General features: G+C 37.0%; 1 protein-coding gene across 5 annotated transcripts in view; it reads right to left on the reverse strand.

The window, feature by feature from the left end:
* Gadl1 (glutamate decarboxylase like 1) overlaps positions 1 to 22,435 on the reverse strand; it is a 159,742-nt gene that overhangs the window by 81,937 nt on the left and 55,370 nt on the right. For all 5 annotated transcript variants that reach the window (XM_020156325.2, XM_074074048.1, XM_074074047.1 and 2 more), the window contains 2 exons: positions 21,564 to 21,628; positions 21,182 to 21,263 (listed from right to left, as the gene is read on the reverse strand). In XM_020156325.2, coding sequence (XP_020011914.2) covers positions 21,182 to 21,263; positions 21,564 to 21,628 — 147 coding nt within the window. The remainder of the gene's footprint in view (positions 1 to 21,181; positions 21,264 to 21,563; positions 21,629 to 22,435) is intronic.

Consider the following 22,435-nt stretch of genomic DNA (forward strand, 5'->3'; position numbering starts at 1 on the left):
AACTATGAAGCTTCATGGATTATGGCATGGATGTAACTTGCAAACAAAATAAGAACTCTAATTTAGTTAACCTTTTGCTCTGCTTACAGAGAAATCATGTGTTCAGAAGCTAATTATATCAACCCAAATATGAGCAAACTTTGCTCATTTAACTCTTCCTGTATTGCTTCCAACTCTGAGTTTCTGTGATTCTATCTGATCTGTATTTACTTACAACTATTTTGTTACAAAAGAGATATAAGCTAGCTTACAATATTATAGGACAGAAGTGAAAACAAGGAAGGGGAGGAAGAAGAGAAAAAGAAGGTAAAGAGAAGAGAGGGAAGAGGAAGGGGAGCAAGAGAAAAGATGAGGTCAAGGTCTGAGGAAAATGTGATGGCAAAATACAGTGAAGCCTGGAGTGATGGCTGCACACAAAAGACACATTGGAAGGCAGATGGAGGGGGGAATTCTATTTGCAGATTTCCTGGCACACCTGGCAATCCCAGGCACCCATATACAGCAAAAGCATCTGGCAGATGTCTGCTGCTTTTGAACCCTGGGTATTTACTATGCAAATGTCAACTACATTGCTCTGTTTCATCATATTACATTTTCATCCATGTGTAATTGGGGATAATGATACTGTAGTGTAGCTCACTTCCTGGGAATATTTTGATTATTTGTGGCTAATGCTTAGATGAATGACTAAAAGCAAAAATTTATTAACACAAGCCATATTTCTTCAGTCTAGATGGATTAATTGCATCTCTCATACAGGTGGTCAGCACATATACAAATGCTTGCTTTCACACTGGACCAAATTGATATGGAGCAAATCTACTACTTTGGACTGAAGCTAAAAGAGCAATTCCACACCAAGAGCCCAATAATTGATGAAATCAGTCTGTCTTCAGCTTATTCTGTTGCTATTAATGAGGGCACAGTTCTTTCTCAAAAGAAATCTTACACATTCAGCATCAAGGCCTCTGGCCTATACTTCTTGGAGTTTGAGCATCCTCAGGAGGTCTGGTCTCTGAAGCATAGAGTAGAGATAGGGGATTGATTTTATAGAAGAGAAAAAATGCAGAGTAGGAAGGCAATTTCTGAAGCATAAGTTCCCTGCTCTTTTTTGATTAAATTCCATTGAAGACTTGTTAGAAATTGTTCATAGTAGTATAACCATGAAAAAGCCTACTTAAAACTAGCCTTAAACATTAAATTAGAATGAATCAGAAAGCACTTGGAGATAGACCTTTGGATAGAACCAAAGATGCAGTAGACAAGAGCATTTCTTTGGATAAAATACAGAAATGTACTAAAACAATCAAGAATTTTTCTACCATACAAATAGACATTTGTTCAGACAGAAAAATGTGTGTACTCACATGTGGATTACTTCTAAATTTGGATAAAATAAGAAAAAGAAGAAATTCTACTTTTTAAGTGTTTCTACATGCCTCGTAATATAGCATAGTCTTTTAAATGTAGTACCAAGCAGAGCCAGAATTTGAACACAGGTTTTTAATGGGTTTCAAGGCATGGAGGTCAATTTACCCACTAAGAAAGCATATATAATCCCAGAATCTCCTATTTCAAACTATAGTACAAGAGACCAGGGAAGGTTAAGCCTTCTCCTCTGAATGTTCTAAAACAAGGAAGGACAATTTTGGCAAAAGTCAGATGCTATGGTTTTGCAAGCCCTCCAATCTCTGTTACAACCACTACAACCACTCAACTCTTCAGCCAAATGAATGTATGTGGCTATATTCCAATAAAACTTTATTTATAAAAATAAGTAACAGGACAGACTTAACACAAGGAGCATAATTATTTCAACCCCTGTTCATAAATATACCTATGAGGAGACACAATAAGACAACGATTTCCAGATTTATATTGTTCAGAAAAGTTACATATTTACATGAAACTGGAGATATTTTCTTTGATTAAAAAGGAGGGGAGTGGTATGGGGATATGACTCAGTGGTAGAGCACTTACCTAGCACACTTGAGGTCCTGGATTTAATCCCCAGTACCAGAAAATTTTTTAAAATACAAGAAATTATCTTTCATATTCATCAAGAAAAGTATTTTCTGCTCTACTTCTTGAGCCATGCCCCCAGCCCTTTTGCTTATATTTTTGTTTCTGAGCTAGGATCCTAGTAACTTTTCTTGGGCTGGCCTTGAACTCACTTTCCTTCTGCCTTTGACTCCAAGTAGATGAGATTACAGGTCTGCACCACCATACCTACCTGAGGCAAGTTTTTAATCCCTTTACACAGTAATTATGTGGCTTCTAAAAGAGATATTTGAATTTGGGAAAGAGAATTGTCATGATTTATTTTCCTTTTTGGTTTGAGAAAGAGTTTCTACAATTCTTATAATGCTGGCTTTGAGAATCCATACCAATACTGCTGCATCACTTCTAATTTCCATTGATCCATCCACATCCAAGAAGAAAAAAAATAATCTGTGATAAAGCTGGTTAAATCTGGGTTTATTTTCTGCTTTATTCTAAGGTTGTGTTCTGTCATTTGTAATGGATCTTTGCTGAAATAATGTGACAGGAAGGGCTATGCATCTCAAACTGAAATCTCATCATTGCAAACAAAAAGCAGAAGTTATTCCTGGTAAAAAGGCAGAAGAGGAAGGAGGAGGGAAGGCAGACAGAAGGACTCTCTGGCGGTGGGATGCAGGGGGTGAAGTGGCTTCTCAGATGCTTTGACACAATCCAACTCTAAGTATGAGAATTACAGTGTCAAACCAGGCAAGAAAGCCTTTGTTGGACAAAGTGCGAGCATCCTAAAGGGGTTAAGAAAATGGACCATCCTTGGGAGCCTGCCTGTCCTGGAAGAGAGAGATTTTATCTACAGAATTTCTGTATACCCTGGGCAGGAAGAGAAAAACCATAATGCGAAAAACCTGTAGGCAAGGGTCTGGGGACCAAACTACAATAGGAGGGCATTTCTAGGTCAGCTTTCCCAGACTGGCTGAGTATGTGGAAAGGAGTTAGATTTAGAAAAATTATTAGCAATACTATTTCACTTTGTATTAGTTCTAAGGAGACTGAACAGGCCTTTATCTTTCTAAATCAACATTCTCTTCTGCTGTACATTATTGTGGGTTTAAAATCCAAAGTTTCAGTCAGGAAATGAGGCTGAAGTATTACTATCATCTTTAAGACTGTGAGCTGTGGAATTAAAAGCTTGGATCAGGAGTGAGCTTTCCTGGTTTTGAATCCCACTTCTACCCATAACTTGAGCTGAGTTTTGTGAGAGAAATGACTGACTATGGTAGACGCAGAAGAGTGTCTGGTTTCACTTACCTATAGGAAAATGAAAGCACTCTTAACTCAAAAACCCCTTCATGTGTGACCTGAGGTCACTTCCCAGCCCCATCTCCCAGCACAGTGGCTCCCCAGTGCCAGATGCTTGGGACATGCCATTGTCTGCACATCGCTTAACTCTCCCAGAACCCATGTTCTCAATTTCTGACTTTAGTACTTGTCAGAAATTAAGTACCAACTTAGTTCATAGCATCATGAGGTATCATCTGCACACTCCTACCACTGTACCATATCCAACTATGAACACAGCCCCCCAGACTGCTACCGCTCCTGAGGCAGGACAGATCAGGGGAAAAGAGGTATGGGAAACAGCAGCCAGGAATTCAGAAATAAAAACTGCATTAATGAATAGCTTAATTAAAAGCACACAGGCACTACTTTTTTGATTTAAGCATTACACTCAATAGACTACAACATTTAATAAAAGAAGAAAGAATAGCTCTCTCCTTCTGACCTTGCCTGCTGGCCCAAATGATTACCACTCTGGGAACTGAGCAAGAATATCTTTAAAAAAGACACTTATCCTGGGGGAGGAGGGAAACATTTGGTAAAATAACTCCTTCAATCACAAAAGTGTTTGCAAAGAAAAATTTTACCTCAACGATGGACACCTGTTTCAAAGGAAGAATCTGGTAAAACCCATCCTTTGTTTAAAGAGATGCTCAGGCATCTATGTCATAATAATCCAAATTTAATAAACAGACCAATCTTGATACCTCTAGGCCCAATTGAGAAAATAGTGTACTAATAAGAATGGCTGAATGTACCAGGTGTCCATAACAAAGGTGAGCACTTATCCTAAGGCATATTTAAGCCAAATCCCCACTCACTTTTTCTCTATAAACAACCCTCACATAGAGCACTCCATTATCAGATGTGCCAGCACCTATGTCTGGTTTGTGTACGATCTATTCTTTGCTTTGTATTACTAATAAATTTTCTTGTTCTCTACCTAAGTATATCCTCAAATTCTTTTTTATGATGACACCACAAACTTGTTACCCAAGGGCTAGGTGGAGGCTGCCTCCATTTGGAGACCACCTCCTTGAAGCCTCCCAGTTCTGCTAACAGCTCCTCTAGAAAGACACCACAGGCTGAACCCAAACCCACATTGGCCTCCAAAGAGCCACAGATATCTTCCTTCCTTGACTTACGAAATTCATGGAATTGTTAATGATGGCGAGGACAACATGTCCTCCTATGACCTCATCTAGCCTGGCACCAATGTCTGCATTTTGGTACTAAATAATTATAATAGATATTTTGAATACAAGTGGCAACTCTTCTCAAGAGTGCTTGAAGCTATAAAGGTATCCAGGGGAAACACTCCCCATAGAGGGAAAGCTAAACCCCAGGAGTCCCCATTAATCCACTGTCAAACTGGACAGCCAATATCAGACACAAATACACTTCAGACTCTGGCTCCATGAAATTCCCTTCCCCACGAATCATGGGGGAGTCATTCTCTCCATCACAATATCTTTCACAGAGGAGAGAAAAAGACATTGGAGAAATCTTCTCCCCTGCTAGCTTCCTCTGGGATTTCAACTGAGCCCTTTCAGTGAATGGAGCCCTACAGGTTTCATAATTGGGAAATAAAACCCATTAGAGCAGCCCATCCTCTGACACTTGATGCAGCTACCTTGCTGGCGGGAAACAATCTTCTCCTTATTACGTATAAACTCCTGGCTCTCACTAGCTCCAGAAACAGCTACGTATTTCATTGCACTTCACCACACCTCTGGCAAGCAGGATATGGAAATGGTACAAATATTCTGACAGAACTCTAAATGAATGCATTGGAGATTCTGTAACTGGAAGCAGAGGGTTTAATCTGCACTGTGAAGCTGTCTAAAGCTGGTAATAAAACAGAGGAATAATGTGTCAAGAGAAGATCAAAAGGGCACAAAACAGTGACATGTGCAAGTTCATGACAAGGGCATAATGAAATGTACTGGGAAGAAAGTAGCATTCTAGAAAAGCAGTTGACTTTCTGTCAACTGCTATGGAGAGAGCAATGTGGAAGATGCACTCCATCTTCCTTGGTCCTTTTCAGCTTGTGGACCAGGTTTAAAACTGCAATCCATTAGTAAGTTGTCATAGCAAGAGATGGAAAATGTTTGCAATCAACACAAGTTAGGCTTTGTCCAGTTCACAATGAGCCCTTACTTCCTTTCTTACCACAGAATGGGAGCCATGAGTCCCTGCCTAACCCCAGCCCTGGCTCTTCTCTAGTGGACTACAGGCAGACAAGACCTGGAATCTGGAAGCAATGTGGGAGACTTTGATTTAGTTGTGCTGGTCACTTGGGCAATAATGTAACCCCATACTGTTAGGTGCCCGTATTTACCTGTCATGTAAACTTAAAAGCTAATGTAATTGTTACAAATTTCAAAGTTGAATCACTTTGAATCTGTAAAAATGATATTTTATTTTTTGGTAACTGAACCATTTCTAATTCAGAGCCGCCATTATTTCTATGTATCATATTTATTCTGGTCACTTCCAGAAAAACTGAAATTGAATAATTCCTCAGACCATTCAGATATGAAACACACTTGATCAAGATTTGTCCTCTGAAGTTTTTTTCTTCCATTTTTGTTCTCTAACATTATTGTGAATGAATTACCAAGAAGGGTTGCCAGTTAAAATACAAAATACTCCATTAAATTTGAATTTCATGTACATTTAGAAAACATTGTAATTATAACTATGCCCCATATAATGTTTGGGATATACCTATACTAAGATATTATATGTCATTTATCTTAAATTCAAATTTAACTGAGCACCTTGTATTTTCATTGCTGAGACTGGCAGCCCTACCTGGGGAGTACAATCAAAACAGTGTGGTCGCTGTGCCCATCACCTGCTTCATCCTTAGCTCCTCCCAAAATACTCTTTCTGTCTTCTTTCTGTGTAGAAACCTGCCATGGCCTCTAGCAGTCAAAGTCTGAGTCCTCCTCCTTGTTTCCTGCCCCTATTTCTAGACTTCTTTATGTCATTTTGTTAATTGTCAGTCTCTTTGGATGACCCCTCCCAGCTATTCTGATAACCAGGAGATATCTGGGGGCTATCTCAGGCACTCTTATGCCTAGATATACTCTTTCCATGTCTAGATTCTGCTTCCCCACCTTGACACAGAAGTGGGAGGGAGAGGTTTCCCATCCCTCTGAACCTCACCTAGAACTTGAGCCAAGGAGGAAAGAACCTACATAACTTTACACTCACAGGAGGTTCTATTCCTTCTCCTTACCCCTAGACATTCAGATTCAACACTTGTTTCCTCTACACACTCTTCTCCCCTCCTCAGCTTTCAGGACTGTTCATCTGCTTGGAAAAAGAGAGTGCAAACACAAAGTGGTATCTGGATGATAAGATATCTTTCCAAGAGTATCTGTGGAGTTTAAAAGATAGAGATTTGTTACTCTTGATCTCTGGTTTCATTCTGATCATTATCTAACTACAGTAAGAAAAGCCAGAATTTCATGACATATCTTAAGCACTTGGGAAATTAAAATCACTTTTATAAATCACTCTTTGCTGGAACTAAATCAATGTTATTATTATAGATTAATTGGAAAATAATTCAAATGAAAGCATTCCCAAAACAAAATTTTAGGAGCCACGCCAAAACTGTCCTCACATGTGAATTACCATTCTTACAAACAAAAACTTAAAGAAAGCAGAGGAAAATGAATAGCAATTAAGTAAACTTAATGAGGATGTAATTAGAAAAATAGATGTAAGGAGTAACGCCTCACACAGAGAGATGGTAATAATGCAAATCAGGGTAAATAAAAATTTTAAAAACTAAGGTTTCAGGCAGGCATATAAGATACAAATGATATAAAAATAATACATTAGGATAATATATTTGAAAATCTTATTGAAGTGGATTAAATATTTTAGAAAATGTTATTGAACTTGAGTCAAGTAAAACAGTAAATTCTACTAGCTCAATAAAAATGTGAAAAATGAACACACAATCAAGAATTATCTCTCCAAACATTTCTGAGCAATAGAGTTTTATGATTAATTTTCATGAACATTTTTAATAACTGATGATTACTATGGTATAATAATTATTTTAAAATAAAGAAAACATTTAAAATCTGGCATTCAAAATACAATCAAACCAAGATAAACAGCTCCCCCCACACACTGAGTAGATTAATCATGTGTAGACAAAGGCAAAATTCTAAATAGATAAATCCATCAATACATTAAAATAATAATTTACTGCAACAAAATGAGGTTAATTAGTAACAAAGAAAATCTATTAATACATACTTTGTTCAAGAGTAAAATGATAGAATCACCTTATGAGATAATAAAAAAGAATATGGTAAAATTTGATGGTCATTCTTAGGCAATTTCTCAAGAGGATTTATAAAAATGTGCTTTTTAAGGCAACTCAATAAAATCACAAAACTGTAACTGCAAGAATGCCTTCTACTTACTATTGCTATTGAATGCAGATTTTGAAATTCTATAGTGTCTTATAGTTGTAACTACTAAGAATCTTAGCTATTAAAAGGAAAACACAATTATAATTTATACTGATATGATTATATTCTCAGTGCAAGAAAATAATTCCCTAAGAACTAGTAAACTAATAATAAATCTGATATCTGGTCAAGTAGTTAAATATAAATAAATATTTGCTAAAAGTTCCCTACATACCAGCATCAGCAATTAAAAGATTTAAAATAAAAGCCCAAGATGCTATACATAGTGATATTAAGGCATTAAAAAAGTTGTAAATTTTCTCATGGAGTTTCCTATGAGAAAACCACTGAAACTCTCCAGAACTGAAATAATTCCAGGTAAAATTATATAATATCTATGATTGGTTCTATTTCTTTTAACTGTACAGGGAAGAGGAGGAAGATATGATAGACTGGCCATAACTGATCCTCACTGAAGGCAGGTAATGAGTTCATGGAGATCATCTTGTTTCATTTATGTTTGAAATTTTCCATAGCAAAAAAGTTAAAAAGAACCTTTGTGTGAAATAAAAGAGAACTGAATGGATGAAGGGATATACCATATTCCTAGGTGGGAAGGCTGAAATAATATAATGATATTAAATCTTCTCAAATTAATTCCTAGATTTAATATAACTCTAGGAAAAAATCCCAATGGGGTGTTTTCAAACTTAAAAACATCTCCAAAAACCATTTGGAAGAATAAAAAGATAAGAATACATCATTTTATAAAAGGTGAGCGGAGTCTTGCCCCACTAGATGAAACAAATTCTGAAGCTGTAATAATTACAGCAATGTGGACTTAGGAAAACAATCAATGGCAGCTTGATCCTATAAATGGGTTGCTCTAGAAATGGAATTAGATTTGGGTTAGATTCTTGCCTTCCCTGTCTTGTTCTGACTCTTAATTAACAAGCTTCTACCCTTTCTCTTCCAGCTGATGCACTGTTAGAATTCTGAATTCCTGGTGCTTATAAAACTTTTTCACTATAGATTAGTTGACATTTCCTCTGGTTGACATGGAGGTGCTATGCAATACTGGGTTTCATCTGGTGCTTCTAATGGGACAACTTATGCTCCTGAAATCCTGGTTTCACTTGAAAACTTTTCTCTATATGCATAGTTCACGTATGTCACAAAAAGAATTGATGGAAGTATTTCCAAATACCAATATATTCTTTTTGAAGAAGACACTACTGTCAGCAGGCTTAGCTTTCTGCTTTTCCATCAAAGTCACTGACTATGCAATTATGGTTTTGAGAAGGGTGTGGATGGAGATGGAGACAGGGGAGAGCTATGGTAGATTTTGTAGTAGAAGATAGGATTCTGAAAACACAGATGAACTTTCATACAATGCACACTGCAGAGCCAGACTCCAGGTGCTGGGGTTAGCTGCTTGTGTGATAGAGATCTTTGGCAAAAAAGAAATATTCTTAGGATTCGGTTAAGCATGGGTAGCCTCTGTTTCTTATATCATAAGAAGGACAAAGGGGAGCTTATTAATCAAGACACTGGTTATAGAAGCAAAAATAGTAATCTGTATCAAGAGAAATGTAGATATATTAATCTATGAATATGTATCTGTCAAGAAAATTTTAATGATCTAACATGGACTGATGGGTTACAAGTAAGTGTTATGATCATTATACTTGATTCTACTTGATATTATGATTATATAATGGTTTTGAGGTGTAGAAAGAAAATACCAAAAACTATACTTTAGAAGTCTCTTTGCTGCAACTGAGTTTTCTTGACCAAACTCTTCAGCAGTGTTTACTTCCTTGATCTACATTCTCCAAACACCTACTTTTTACTCTATCATATAACTAAGTAGAATTACATTTTAACTGTTTAAGGTCTGTTTTCCTTACTAGCTTTTGAGTTCACTTAGAGTAGAGATTATCTTATGATCCCTACAGCAGGCCCTGAAATGAAACTATGAATTAATTAATGAATGTTTATCCCTGATGGCAGTATTGAACAGCAATTGACTATTGAAAATCCAAAACTTGGCACATTATCACGCCTAGTAAAAAAGGGATTACATGAATGGGAAATCCTCCCACTCAACACAACTAAACATGCTGAAATGAAACATAAAAACTGCATAAAATCAAATGTGTTGCAGACTTACACTACAGAGATAAGTTACTGAAGGTACAAGGAAGGGAATGGAGCTTAAAGAGGGAAGCTTGAGATGTTTCTACTCCAAGACATTTTCAGACTCAGGAAGGATAGCCAACACAAGCACTGGAATGATGAGAAGGGAGAGAACATGGACAGGAGCCCTGGAGCCCCCAAGTGTGGAGACCTGATAAATCACCATCACCTCTCACTAGCAAAAATATTGGGGGCTTCGAGAAGCAGTTCAAGGTGTTCAATGTCATCAGAGTTAGAAAAGCAATTCTGTTTCTTGTTGGGGATGCCAAGGTCTCCATCTAAAATGGACATACAGGTTATGTCCTACAGATTCAGAAAATCTTTTTAAGTTTTGGTCCTGAATTGTTAATTTCACCAGATGTCCAGCAAAATGAAAATAAAATACTCCATGAAGAATAATTACTTCACTTCAGGTGTCAAATTATTCTTTAAGGTAAAATTTCAGATACTATATTCAGTAAGACCATCAAAAAATATAAGGTCCTTTTCCAGACAATATGATAGCCAGGAATCACATACACAGGAAGTCATAGGAATAGCACCAGAGAGAATCTAGATAATGAAGTTAATAAAGGCAGATTTCAAGTTATGTCTACAGCATTCTAGGAGATAAAAAGCTAATCATAAAAATATCAACAAGAACCTAGATAAAATATATAAGTGAAAAGAATCAATTAGAAATTATGAAATTGGAAAGGCAATAATGAAATAAGAACACAGGGATAGCTTTAAGACTAGATTAGATAGACTGGAAGAGAGAATTGGTAGATTTCAAGACAGATCAGAAGAAATTCTCCACAGAAAGACAATGAAGCACAGAAAGACAAAATTTTGGAACATACAAAATAGAGAGTAAAAGAAACAATAATGAAAAAGTCTAATATAAACTTAATTAGAATGTCAGATAAAGAATGAAGCAGAAGCAATAATTAAACAGATAGTTTCCAAACTTATGAAACAAATCAATCCACCATCTTAAGAAGCCCAGTGAAGCCAAGGCATGATATACTAAATGAAACTCGAATTTAGAACATCATAGTTAGATGGCAAACAAATAAAAAAAGCTTGAAAATGTTAAAAGAATCCAAAGGAAAAAGTCATTTCCCCATCAACAAAATGACAGCTAAATAGCTAACATTTTAATATAACACCAAAGGCTAAAAAAAGTGTGTGTAGGGGGAGTTTACCATCCAAGTACTCACTGAATTCTATCTCCAGTGGAAATGCAATAAAGATTTCTCTTTTTGTACATTTTTTCTTCTTTTTTTAATCACATTATTGTTGTACTGGGGGCACATTGTGACATTTACAAAAGTTTTTATGTTATATCATAGTTGAATCCACCCCCTCTATCATTCTCCTTTAAATATAACGATGTGTTACCATGTGATCCAATAAGACAGTCTTCAAAAAGAAAAAAAGTTTCCAGATGGAACTTCCAAGATATAGCAAGCAATAAAGATGTGTCCCCAAAGTTGTTCATAGCAAAGTGTTGTGAAAGTCCAAAATTGGAATGACCCAAGTGCCTACAAGCAACAGAATTGATAAAGAAACTGCAGATTATGTTATGAAAGAGTGAAAACAATCATTAGATTTTCCCACAACATGGATGAAACTTAAAGACACAATGGGATACAGCACTTCACACCTGTAGTCCCAGCTACTTGGGAGACTGAGGCAGGAGTATCACTTGAGCCCAAGAGTTTAAGATAGCCTAGACAACATAGCAAGACTTCATCTCCAAAAAATAAAGAAAACAAAGACATAGAATAAATTTGAGCAGTAACAACCAAAACTCTAACACAAAAAAATTCATGTTGTGTACTCTATTTATACAAAACTCAAACAGGCAAAAGAAAATCATGTTATTTGGGAGTCAGAACACAACTAAAAAGGATTTACACCTTATTAAATAATTCTACACTTACAACTTCTGAGTAAATTATAAAATTAGAACTCTTCTTTTATTCACATGGGCTTATATCGATACTTGGAATAATCATGGAAGCAAAAATCCAGAAAAGCCTGACTCCCTGAAATGTTTTGTCTTTGAAACAACAAAGCTACAAAGGGTAATTAGTGATTTCAGGTACGTTTTTAGATATCTACAAATGTGACAACCAGCACTGTGCAAAGAAAAACAAATGGCCTAATTTACTCTGAGAAGTCAAAGGGGTCTTGGGTGTCGAACTAGAAGGAAGACCTTGTTGCTATGAGTTAATAGTAAAATAAAAAGCAAAAAAAGGAAGCAGATGCTCAGAATCCTTTAAAAATGCTAAAACCAAATTTCAGCCTGCCCACTAGGCAGGTGTGGCATGCTAATTATGGTATAAATTTTCCTATTTGCTTCATTCCAGGTTTCTTTTTATGCCCCTACCCTTGTGTTTCTTTTCCCTTGGATTTTTCAGTAATATGATCTTCCTGTATTATGGGACCCTAGTCAGTATTGTTACAAGGTAGGAAAGAAAAAACTCAGTCAGTAAACAGTTTGGATCATGTTAAATCAGCAATGACAAAAGGACATGAAGGTAGAATTTCATATTTCCCCTTTTTGGTCATTTGTTAGCAAATGTGAAGTTGCCCATGAGAGAAGCAAAGATTGGGGCTCTGCTCAGGCATGGGCTTGCTGCCAAGATGCTTGAATTCCTCACCTGGAAGGGTGTCAGAGAGATTCCCACACCTTCAGGACTCCCTATAAATAGACAGGCAGAAAATATGAAATTCAATAGTGGGCAAAACCCCAGCGCCTCTAAGCCAAACAGATGAAATAAATGTAGCTTAACCAGTAGGACCAGGTGGCAGGCACCCAAGAGTTCTGAAGGAATTCAAGAATGAAATTGGGAAGCTATGGGCCAAGATGCTGGATTCAACACTACTAACTACCACTGCCAGCAAAAGGGCAGATTGTGAATGTCATTCTGTTCACTGGAAGGGGTCAAGAGAAGACCCTGGGAGCCTTAGAAAAGCAGTATCTCTTCCACTTGTCCAGTCTCCAATCAAGAACAGCATCTTTGGATACTAACATAAAAATAACTTCCTAGGGAAAGACAATATGGTTTCTGAAAAGGGAAAGCATGAGTCACTGATTTATTACTGGCCTCTAAGGCATGTAAATAAAAGGCCAAATGTTGGCATAGTGTAGACCATTTTAAAATGCCAACGTGAGATGGGATGTGAAGAGGCACTGGATATATCAAACCATAGGAGGAAGGCAGAAAATAGTTTCTATACCCCATGGAAAATAATTCCTGTGCACTAGCAATAAGGCACACTCTGAAACTTGAAAAATCAGACTGCAGGATAAAGGGCAGGACATATTACTTCATATTGAAGGTAGCAAACTTAAATGTATTACTATTTGGTGGATTGGAAAGAGAAAAAAGTTCAGTCACTTCAGGAAGCATTTTTGCTGAGCATTAACTGAGTGCCATGGTTTGTACCCAGTACTAGGACCGTGGTGACAAAAAGATGCATTGTGTCCTCAAGTAGCTCACAGCCTACTTGAAATGATTCCAAAGACTGAGGACAGGCCCTGATGGTGGTCTGCTCATGCTTTGTATTAGGACCTCAGTATTTTTATGACTGGATGGTAACTAATGATTGAAATCAAGTCACAATTATGTAATAATACATCTCTTAGGGGCATAGTCAGCAATGAAATGAATACACTAGCCTTTATGGAGCATGGGTTTAAAACAAGTACAAATTCCCTTGTTAAAATTAATGACAATGAAAATGCCAACAAAAACATACTAAAACCCAATTTTATTGGCTTGATTAGTGAAGAAAAACATGGTGAATTTTGAACACGAGAATCTAATGTACTTCTGTCCTAGAGAAGAAAAGGAAAAACGACAGAAATGTCATTACTGATAACCTCCTGCTTTTTTAATGTGATGCACCCATACATGCCTTCATATGCATGAAATCTCCAAATTTCACAAAAAGGAAATTATCTGCTGTTACTTTAAATAATTTTTAAATCACAGGAATTAAAAAAGGAAAGAGCTAGTTACCAACTGTGGATTTGGTGCGTTCTGCCCGTGCAACTCAATGCTCAACTTTGCTGAAAGGTCTGGGAAGAATTTTCTCAGCTGCAGCAAGAAGGTCCAGGAGATGAAGAGTGGCTTTGGCAGCAGCAAGCACAGAAGATTGATCTCTCTCCTACCACTGCTATGCTTCTCTCTTCTAATCAGTTTTAAGCTCCTACCTTCCCCAATTTTGCAAAGTTAGCTAGGAGGCTGTCATTCTAAAGAGATTTATAATATATCTGTATAGAAAAAGCATAAGGATTCTCTGGCATGAGAAGAAAAAAATTCTTCGATGATCATGTTTTTTAGTATTTTCAAACCGTAGGAACCATGAAAGTTCTATGAAGAAAAATGAGCTGAAAAGTAAATCCTCACAAAAGCAGATATAGTTTGTTCTAGCTTCTATGATAACAACTCTATTTGCTCTTCTGTCTTTTCTTGCACAGTTTGTGAAATGGCAAATAAGCATGGTCATTTGCAATATCAACTATTATTTGCAATAGAAATAAAATGGGGCTGAAAAGTTGCTAATTCTCAGATGTACTATACCTACAAAAATTTTCTATTTTCTTTTGGGAGTCCCATACTGGAAAATAACATCATGAATGTATAACAAATGAATTTCCTCCTCCTCTTCTTCCTCCTACTACTCTCCTAAAGAAAAACTAGATCTATATTCTGCCCCTCCTCTGGGATGAATATGAATGAAAAAGAACTGTAAATTTATCTCCAAGGTATCACATTTGAAACCTAGGTAGCAGGGAATTGGATTGCATGTCAATATCTTGAGCCAAAGATCCCTGAGAAGGAAGTAGAAATGTCAAGAGACTAAATTAGAAGGAAAATGTTTGTATCTGTATCAGTAAGTGAATAAATGTACTGCCTATAAAATTGATATAAGTACATACCCCTTTTGCCAAAATTTAAAACACACACACACACATTCATTCATACTCTGCTAGTGAGAACGTGAACAATTTTTTAAAGGAAAGTTACAGACCAAGTACAAAAAACATCATGGAAGCTGATCAAGGTTATTATACTTCTATTGACATGGAGAATAAAGAATGTGCACAAAGATGCAGTTTCATCCAGGTGCCAGTGGCTAACACCTGTAATCCTAGCTACTTGGGAGGCAGAGAAAGGAGGATCTAGGTCTGAGGCCAGCTTGGGTACAAGCAAGAGACCCTATACAAAAAAATAAACTGAAAAGAAAAAAAACTGGGGCTGTGACTCAATGGTAGAGCACTTGCCTAGCAAGTGTGAGTCCCTGAGTTCAGTCCTCAGTACGCTTTAAAAAAAAATGCATGCTAAAAGCACAATGTGTTGCAAATTTTGTAGAGTAGGTATGGTGCATATGTATATACTTAAGTGTATACATCTGGAAGGAAACAAGAGGCATCTTCCAGTATTACGGGTTTATGTGTCTTTTCTTCATCTTTCTATATGAATTTTTGATTCATCTATGATAAACATGCATTACCTCTAATATAGACATATAAGGATGGACATAATTTTTTAAAAGCCTAAACAATGGAAAAGAAAAGCTTTATCTCAACTAGCAAAAATGCTTTGTCTTTCTTATTATTGCTTATGTCTTCTAAAAAAAGAAAAAGAAAAAGAAAAGAAAAGTTCTCTGAATTCTGTGGCTTCTAGGTTCAACAGGAAGTCTTTGTGGGTTAAAGTCAGATGACAATAGTGGATTGAAATGGAGAGAATTAATCTGTACACAAAAAGCCTTGTGCTTAGCCTGTTTTATGTTCTTATCTTCTTGTGAGGTTGTTTTAAACTGAAAAGTCCTTATCAACACTAAAAATCAAAAAACACATCTTGAGATTTTCTGTACCTATGCAACTGACACTTTGACTGTATCACCTTTTATTTTACATCAAAGCATCAAAAATACCTTTGATCCAACACAGCCATGTAGACACATAGTATTTACATCTGCAGTCAACTTATTTATAGTTACAGACTTTTCTTTTTAATCTGTGGTTTTCTTTTCATCCCTATGATGCAGAGGGGGTTAGTGATAGCATAGCTTCAAGAGCTGCAGCTATGCTTTGTTCCTGGAGTGGTCCCCTTACTAACACAGGAAATTAAAAAATGCACACACATCCAGGTAGCCAACAGGGCTTCTCCATGAATGTCAAATCTATGGGGTGCCAATTAGGGAGCTAGTCTTTCCTTAGCAAAGTATATTCACTAAATGATTTGCTTTCTTTTAACTACAGTGATCACTTATCCACCTGGACAAGTGAGCCTAGGTTAAAATCACTCCTCAGCAATTACTTTGGAGGTATACTCAGGCCTGCAGAGGCCCATAATGAGTATCAGCTGGAAGGGTACTTGCTGAACCTCAGAGTTCTCAAAAGGAATAACGTGGGTTGGAAGAAAAACTGAAAACTAGTTATTGCTGACATGAAAACATATTTCTGAGGATTTTTTAATGTACTTAATCAATGACCAAATTTTGCAATGATTTTTATTTTTCATTTCATTTACTAATTTCATTTGTTTATTTGTTTTTTTATTCCTATTGCACATGTACCTTACAGAGGGGTAAAAAGTCTCATAAGACAGAAGGAAGAAATTTCTTAAAAACACCATACTCATGACTAGTGAAAGATGACCAGGCTTTAGCCTGCCCAGCAACCCAATAAAAGGGCTCTTCCTTCCTCTGATGGGGAGGGAGAAAAAGGGGGTACAGACTGGCCTCCCTTTCTATCAGTGCTGCCTCCCACTTCCTCTTGAGGAAAAGTCTGCATTAAAGATTTTGCCTGTGAGTTCATGCTCTTTGCTTTGGTCTTATTTCTATTATTGTAGAGACAGAATTTTCCTTTCATCTGATGTCAGTGCCTCTCCTGAAGATCTTCTATGAGAATCACAAACAGTAGCACAAGTACTTCAAAGGAGGGAACAGAGTCTGAAATAATAGTGGGGAGATGTCATTTTACTTTGATAAGTCTTGGAGCACTTCTCTAAGGAAATGGCATTTGTGCTGTGAGATGAAGGATGAAAGTCATTCACATTCCTGATAACTGTTATCAGGACTTGGAACAAGACCTCAAAATATGGCATCTTGAAGTTCATTGTCTGACCTCCATGGTCTCCTACCCTTCTTCCTCAAGCAGTTCAGAAAAAATTCTCCATGGTACATAGGCCCTAAGACCTTCATTCCACAGGGCCTGCCCTGCGCCTAGTGACCAAGGGAAATCTGAACAAGCAGGCCTTGCTATGCTTCCCCCAAGCCCAGTCTGTTACCATAGCTCAGTCTTTGGTTCTCTAATCTCACTTCTGTATGACCAGCCATAAAAATGTTGTATTCCCTGGGTCCTCATTTCTCTTCTTTATTTTTTGTGTTGAAATCTTTTTAAAATTTTTATTATCATATTATTGCAACATTTACAAAAGTGCTTACAATACATCTTAGTTAAATTCACCCCTTCCATCATTCTCCTTTATCCCCTCTTTCTTAGAATAGTTTCAACAGGCCTCATTTTTCCATTTTCACACAAGTTATAATATCTCCACCTTATTAACCCTCTTTTACCCTTTCCTTATATCCTCCACCTTCCCACTGGTACCAACCCCTAGAAAGGACCTATTTTACCTTTCTGTCCTTTATTTTGGAAAAAACACATTTTTGTTTGTTTAAGATAGTTACAAGGAGTTTCATTATGACATTTTCATGTACATATGTATAATATCCTGAATTGGTTCATAGTCTCCATTTTTCTCCTTTCTCCATTAGTCCCATTCTTATGGTGATTTCAACAGGTTTAAACATTCTGTTTCATTCTTGAGGAGGTACATCAACCATATTCACCTTCTTTACTTCTTTCTTTTACCCTCCTCCTCCTGTTTCGTGCTCTCCCCATACTTAGCATGGCCTCTTTTTTATTCTTGTCCTTTGTTGTTTAGGGGTCTGTTTGTTGTTCAGTGGGATTTTCATTTCTAAAATCTCCCATGTCACAGAAAACTTACTAAATACCTTTGTTATACTTTTCTATTGTTAATCTCTTTTATAAGGATGTCAGTCATGAGCCTTATGGTTAGTGAAGGAAAGACATTGCTCTCCTCCTCTGTTTCTTCTTTTAGTTTCATTAGCTTCACTCTTCCCTGATCTTTCTACCCTCAACCTGGCCATTCTGACAGCCTTCACATGGAGTCCTTCCTCTTCAATCCCATCCTTAAACTCTGAAGTTCATCAAGAATAAATCCTAGCCCCTCTTCTTTTGTTATTCCAAAGTTCCTTCAAAGTGCTTCCTATGACTTCAAGTATCTATGCCGCAACAATCCTAAATAGACTTTTCTAGCGAAGACTTCCTTTCCTATACCTAATCCATATGTCAACAGCCTATGTGACACATCCTCACTTGAGTACTTCATAGGAATCTCAAATGTCCAACACTAAAATAAAGACATTTTACTCTCAAATCTTCTCACCCATCTCCCTAAATAACATTCACTCTGTTGCCATTCAGTAATAATGCTTCATCTCTCATACATAAATGATACAAAATGGTAATATGTCTCCTTGACAGTAAGATGTATGTAGGATTTCATAACAGTATTTTCAACTTCCTTGCCATCAACTCTTGCTTAGACACTGCATGCCTTTCCTCATTCTTGCATCCATTCTTTCTCCCTTCCAATTCACTGTCCTCAATGAAAATATTACTCCCTGGTTTTAAAGTTCCTCCATTTTCTGAAGATTGAGTGTAAATGGTTAGAATGGTCTCTAAGATTCTGTGTGATCTAGCCACTGCTTAATCTTTTAGTCTCATTTCTGTGCTTCCACCCACAATAAGCTTCTTTTCAGTTTCTAAAATTTAACAAGGATTTTTCTTTCTTAGAAAAGCACAGAATAGCACATGCTATTCCTTCCACCTGGAGCATCTCAGGTCTCTCTGCTCTGTATTCTCAAAGTACTCTACTCTTCTTTGCACCAGATGAAGGGGCATTTGACTGCAAGCCACAGAGTACCCACTGGAGATGATTTCAGTAATAAGGACATTTAATTCTCTCATGCCACATAAAGTCTGAATGTAGGTACTTCCAGAGTTGCTGTAACATTCAAAATTGTCATCCAAGACCAAGACTTTCCTCTTCCTTTCCTTCTATTCTATGCATGTTCACATTTTAATTAGGAAGAGAGGTTGCTTCCTTGAGTACTGGGGATGGACAAGAAGAGAAGGAGAATTGAATGCTTGCTGATCTTACAGTCAGTGGAGTCTGACATTCTTCAGTGCACTTATCAATATTGCAACTAAAGAATTAAATATGCACATTCTGTTTGTTCTCTTCTCTGTGAGATTATAAACTCTTTGGCTGTGGGAAATATGTCTGCCTTATTAGTTACTATAACTCTAAAAATAGCACAATGTTGGGCCTACCTCAATCAGTCAGTTTGGCTAAAGGACCAAATGAATGAATATGAAAGAGAACCACAGAAGCAGAAAAAAGTATAAAAGAAAAAACTGCCAACACAAAACTTCTTCAATGGATCACTATATTTTACAACCAATGACTGAAACTTTCTATTCCATCTTAATTGTGAATGATCTTTTCATCAAGAAAAATTAAGACATATTTTAAAGTATCCAATTATTTGCACAATGAATGCAATTCTCCTAACCTCAGTTTCTTCCATGTGAGTAGACATGGTTTTATTTTATCATTGAGATCCAGGAATGAATTCTTTTTAAAAAAATAAAATTTTAATCACTGTTAAGGAGCTATATGATCCAGAACAATTTAAATTGCCTTAAGTACATATATGTAAATCCATTCTTGGCTAAATCACTCAAATATCATTCAAGAAGAAAAGTACATAAAAGCTAAGAAGTTATTTAAAAGACAGTCATAAAAGTTTTGGTCTAAAATTTTCCACTTCTGAAAGTGTCACACCAAACGATAAGTTTGTCATTCAGGTCAGCCGAGTAGGGAGAAAGCAAATGTCAAATGCCTGGCACATAAAGTATGCTTGGTGTATTTTTGTTTTTATATCTAGTCCAAAAAGAAACTTGGGTTTACAACTATCTCTATCATGTCCTAAATATACAACAACAGGCAAGTTAATTATGTTCTTCTACTCAGAAATGATACAGTAGTCTTAAATTACCTTTCAGTTACAAATACAGTCACTCACAATTTAAAAACTTAAAATTATAAAAACCAAGTGGTACTGAACAGGGTCAACCATAACCAACCTAACAAACATTTGGGGGCAAGTTCATCTTCTTGAGCATCTATCTCTACAGAGGCAGAATCTGTTCCCAGTTTCTGATGGACATTTTGTCTGATCATGTCAAAACACACAGGGCGCTAACATACAAATATCACTACATTTTAAAAAAAGAATTTCAAATACCCTTAAAAACAAAAAATGACTTTAACATTGGCAAAGGGAGTTCCCTAAGGGAAAAAAATGTAAACAGATGGCTAAGAAAGATCACCCACATGCTGAACACAGACCTTGAGGAGGCATTCTAAGAAAGAAGTAGCACTTCCCAGCCTGGGCCACTTCCCACAAAGATCCTTATATAATGCATGAAAAACACAGAGTTTATGCTTCTGGCAAAGAGAAATGTAAGGACTTCTGTCCTACTTGCCTCACAGTAATCCACACTTGTTTCCAACCCTCCCCCATGTTCCAAGAGGAGCTAAGCATCAACCACATCATACAAGCAATTCCCTAATAAATCAGCACTTGATGATCAGCTCTGAGCTAGAATCCCGCATAGAAATGGGCTACTGAGCCATAGCTAAGAATATTAAACATTCAATTTCATGTATGATACACATCTGTCACACTTTCTCAGTGAGCAGAAGTTTCAAGATAATTCAAAGCTCAGACTTAATAAGAAATAAGGCTTGACAGTATTTAAAACTGAGTTATAAAATATAGTCCAAGTGAGTGACAGAGGCCATTGTGCTGTAACTTAATGAAATTATATAATATCTAATTCAAATCCTCAGAATTACATGAGCAGAAATACTAGCTCTTTTATCTGGGCCTATTAATCTTTCCTTTCAAGGTTATCACCATTTCCCAAAGACCTTCATCTGCACCTGGCCCAAGACAGCAGAGAATAAGCAGCAGTGGAGCCTCCAGCAAACACTGTGATTTAACCCCTAGATGCCAAAGACCATAAGAGAAAAACTCACAGATTTGTCTTTCACCAGAAGAGCACAGCACTGGACTCCAGCCATCAGCATCTTGTGTGGGTTCCAGGCCACTGAGTCGGCCCTATTGTGTTAAACAGAGGGACAGAACAGTAAGGAAACTCAATTAGTTTCCATGGGCAGAAGGAAAACTAGAGTTAACTGCATCCACACTCAGTCCTCATACACAAGTTATTGTTCTACAGGGTTCTTTATGGGGGTGGTTTGGAGGAATTTGGAAAGCTTTGCTTTATTTTGTTTTATTTTATAGCAAAGCAATTACTTTGTTCTTGCCTATTTTCAAAATGTAAATTGGATGGGCAAAATCCAAAGAGAGTCCTTTGCCTAAATAAAAGTCACCTGCAAACCAGGAAACTGCATTTACCTGTGGATGCCACGCAGAAGCTTGCGGTGCTTCCTTGACACCAAAGCTGAGCCACCCCAAGAAGCCTGTTGAGATATTTACATGACCAAAACAATGTTATTTCAGCAGCATTTGCTTATCAGTGGGTTGTCATAAAAAACCCATAGTGACAATCTCATGTTTCGTGTCATGTTAACCAGTTTGTACTCCAGGGAATTTCATCAGATGGCTTTACTCAGGGAACCAGAACTTCATCTCAAAAAATGGGCCCCTATTGACTCACAGGATGCAAATTCACACATCATAAAGATATTGGTGCCTTAAGCAGTTGAGGTTTGTGTGGATGAAAGGAGATTAAAGAGACACAGTTCGTGTCATCTTCAAGCTAGAATCTAAAACAGGTAACATCTTCACAATGCTGCTAGTTGCCTTGAAACTGTATTAGGACTCATTGTATACAATGAATGAGGCACAGCATTGACAAAGCGGATGGAAGGCCGATATCCTTTCATAAAAATTAGTTCTTTCTCAGCCAAGTAACTCTCCAAAATATTTGTAAAACACTGATGGGAGAGAGAGAGTGAGCTTTTGTTCTGAACACAAGAGAGTGGAGACGAGAAAGAGGAGACAAAAGGAAGTCCCCAAAACCATAGGTCTGGAAGGAAGGGCAGAGGAGTCAATGCAGAAAATACAAAAGCCAGCTTGGTCCTGGAGAACTGAGCAGATTTCCAAGCTTTAATTTGAGGGATAATGAAAGACAACTGTGAAAGAAGCTGTGGGGACTGGTTTGAGCTGCTAAATGCTCTCCACATCTATGTAAGTCTCACAACATCCCACTAAGGACACAGTTATTACCATCTCCATTTTTATAGATAAACTAAGGTTCAGAAGTG

This window comes from Castor canadensis, chromosome 5, assembly GCF_047511655.1.
Source record: "Castor canadensis chromosome 5, mCasCan1.hap1v2, whole genome shotgun sequence".
Classification (NCBI taxonomy): Eukaryota; Metazoa; Chordata; class Mammalia; order Rodentia; family Castoridae; genus Castor; species Castor canadensis.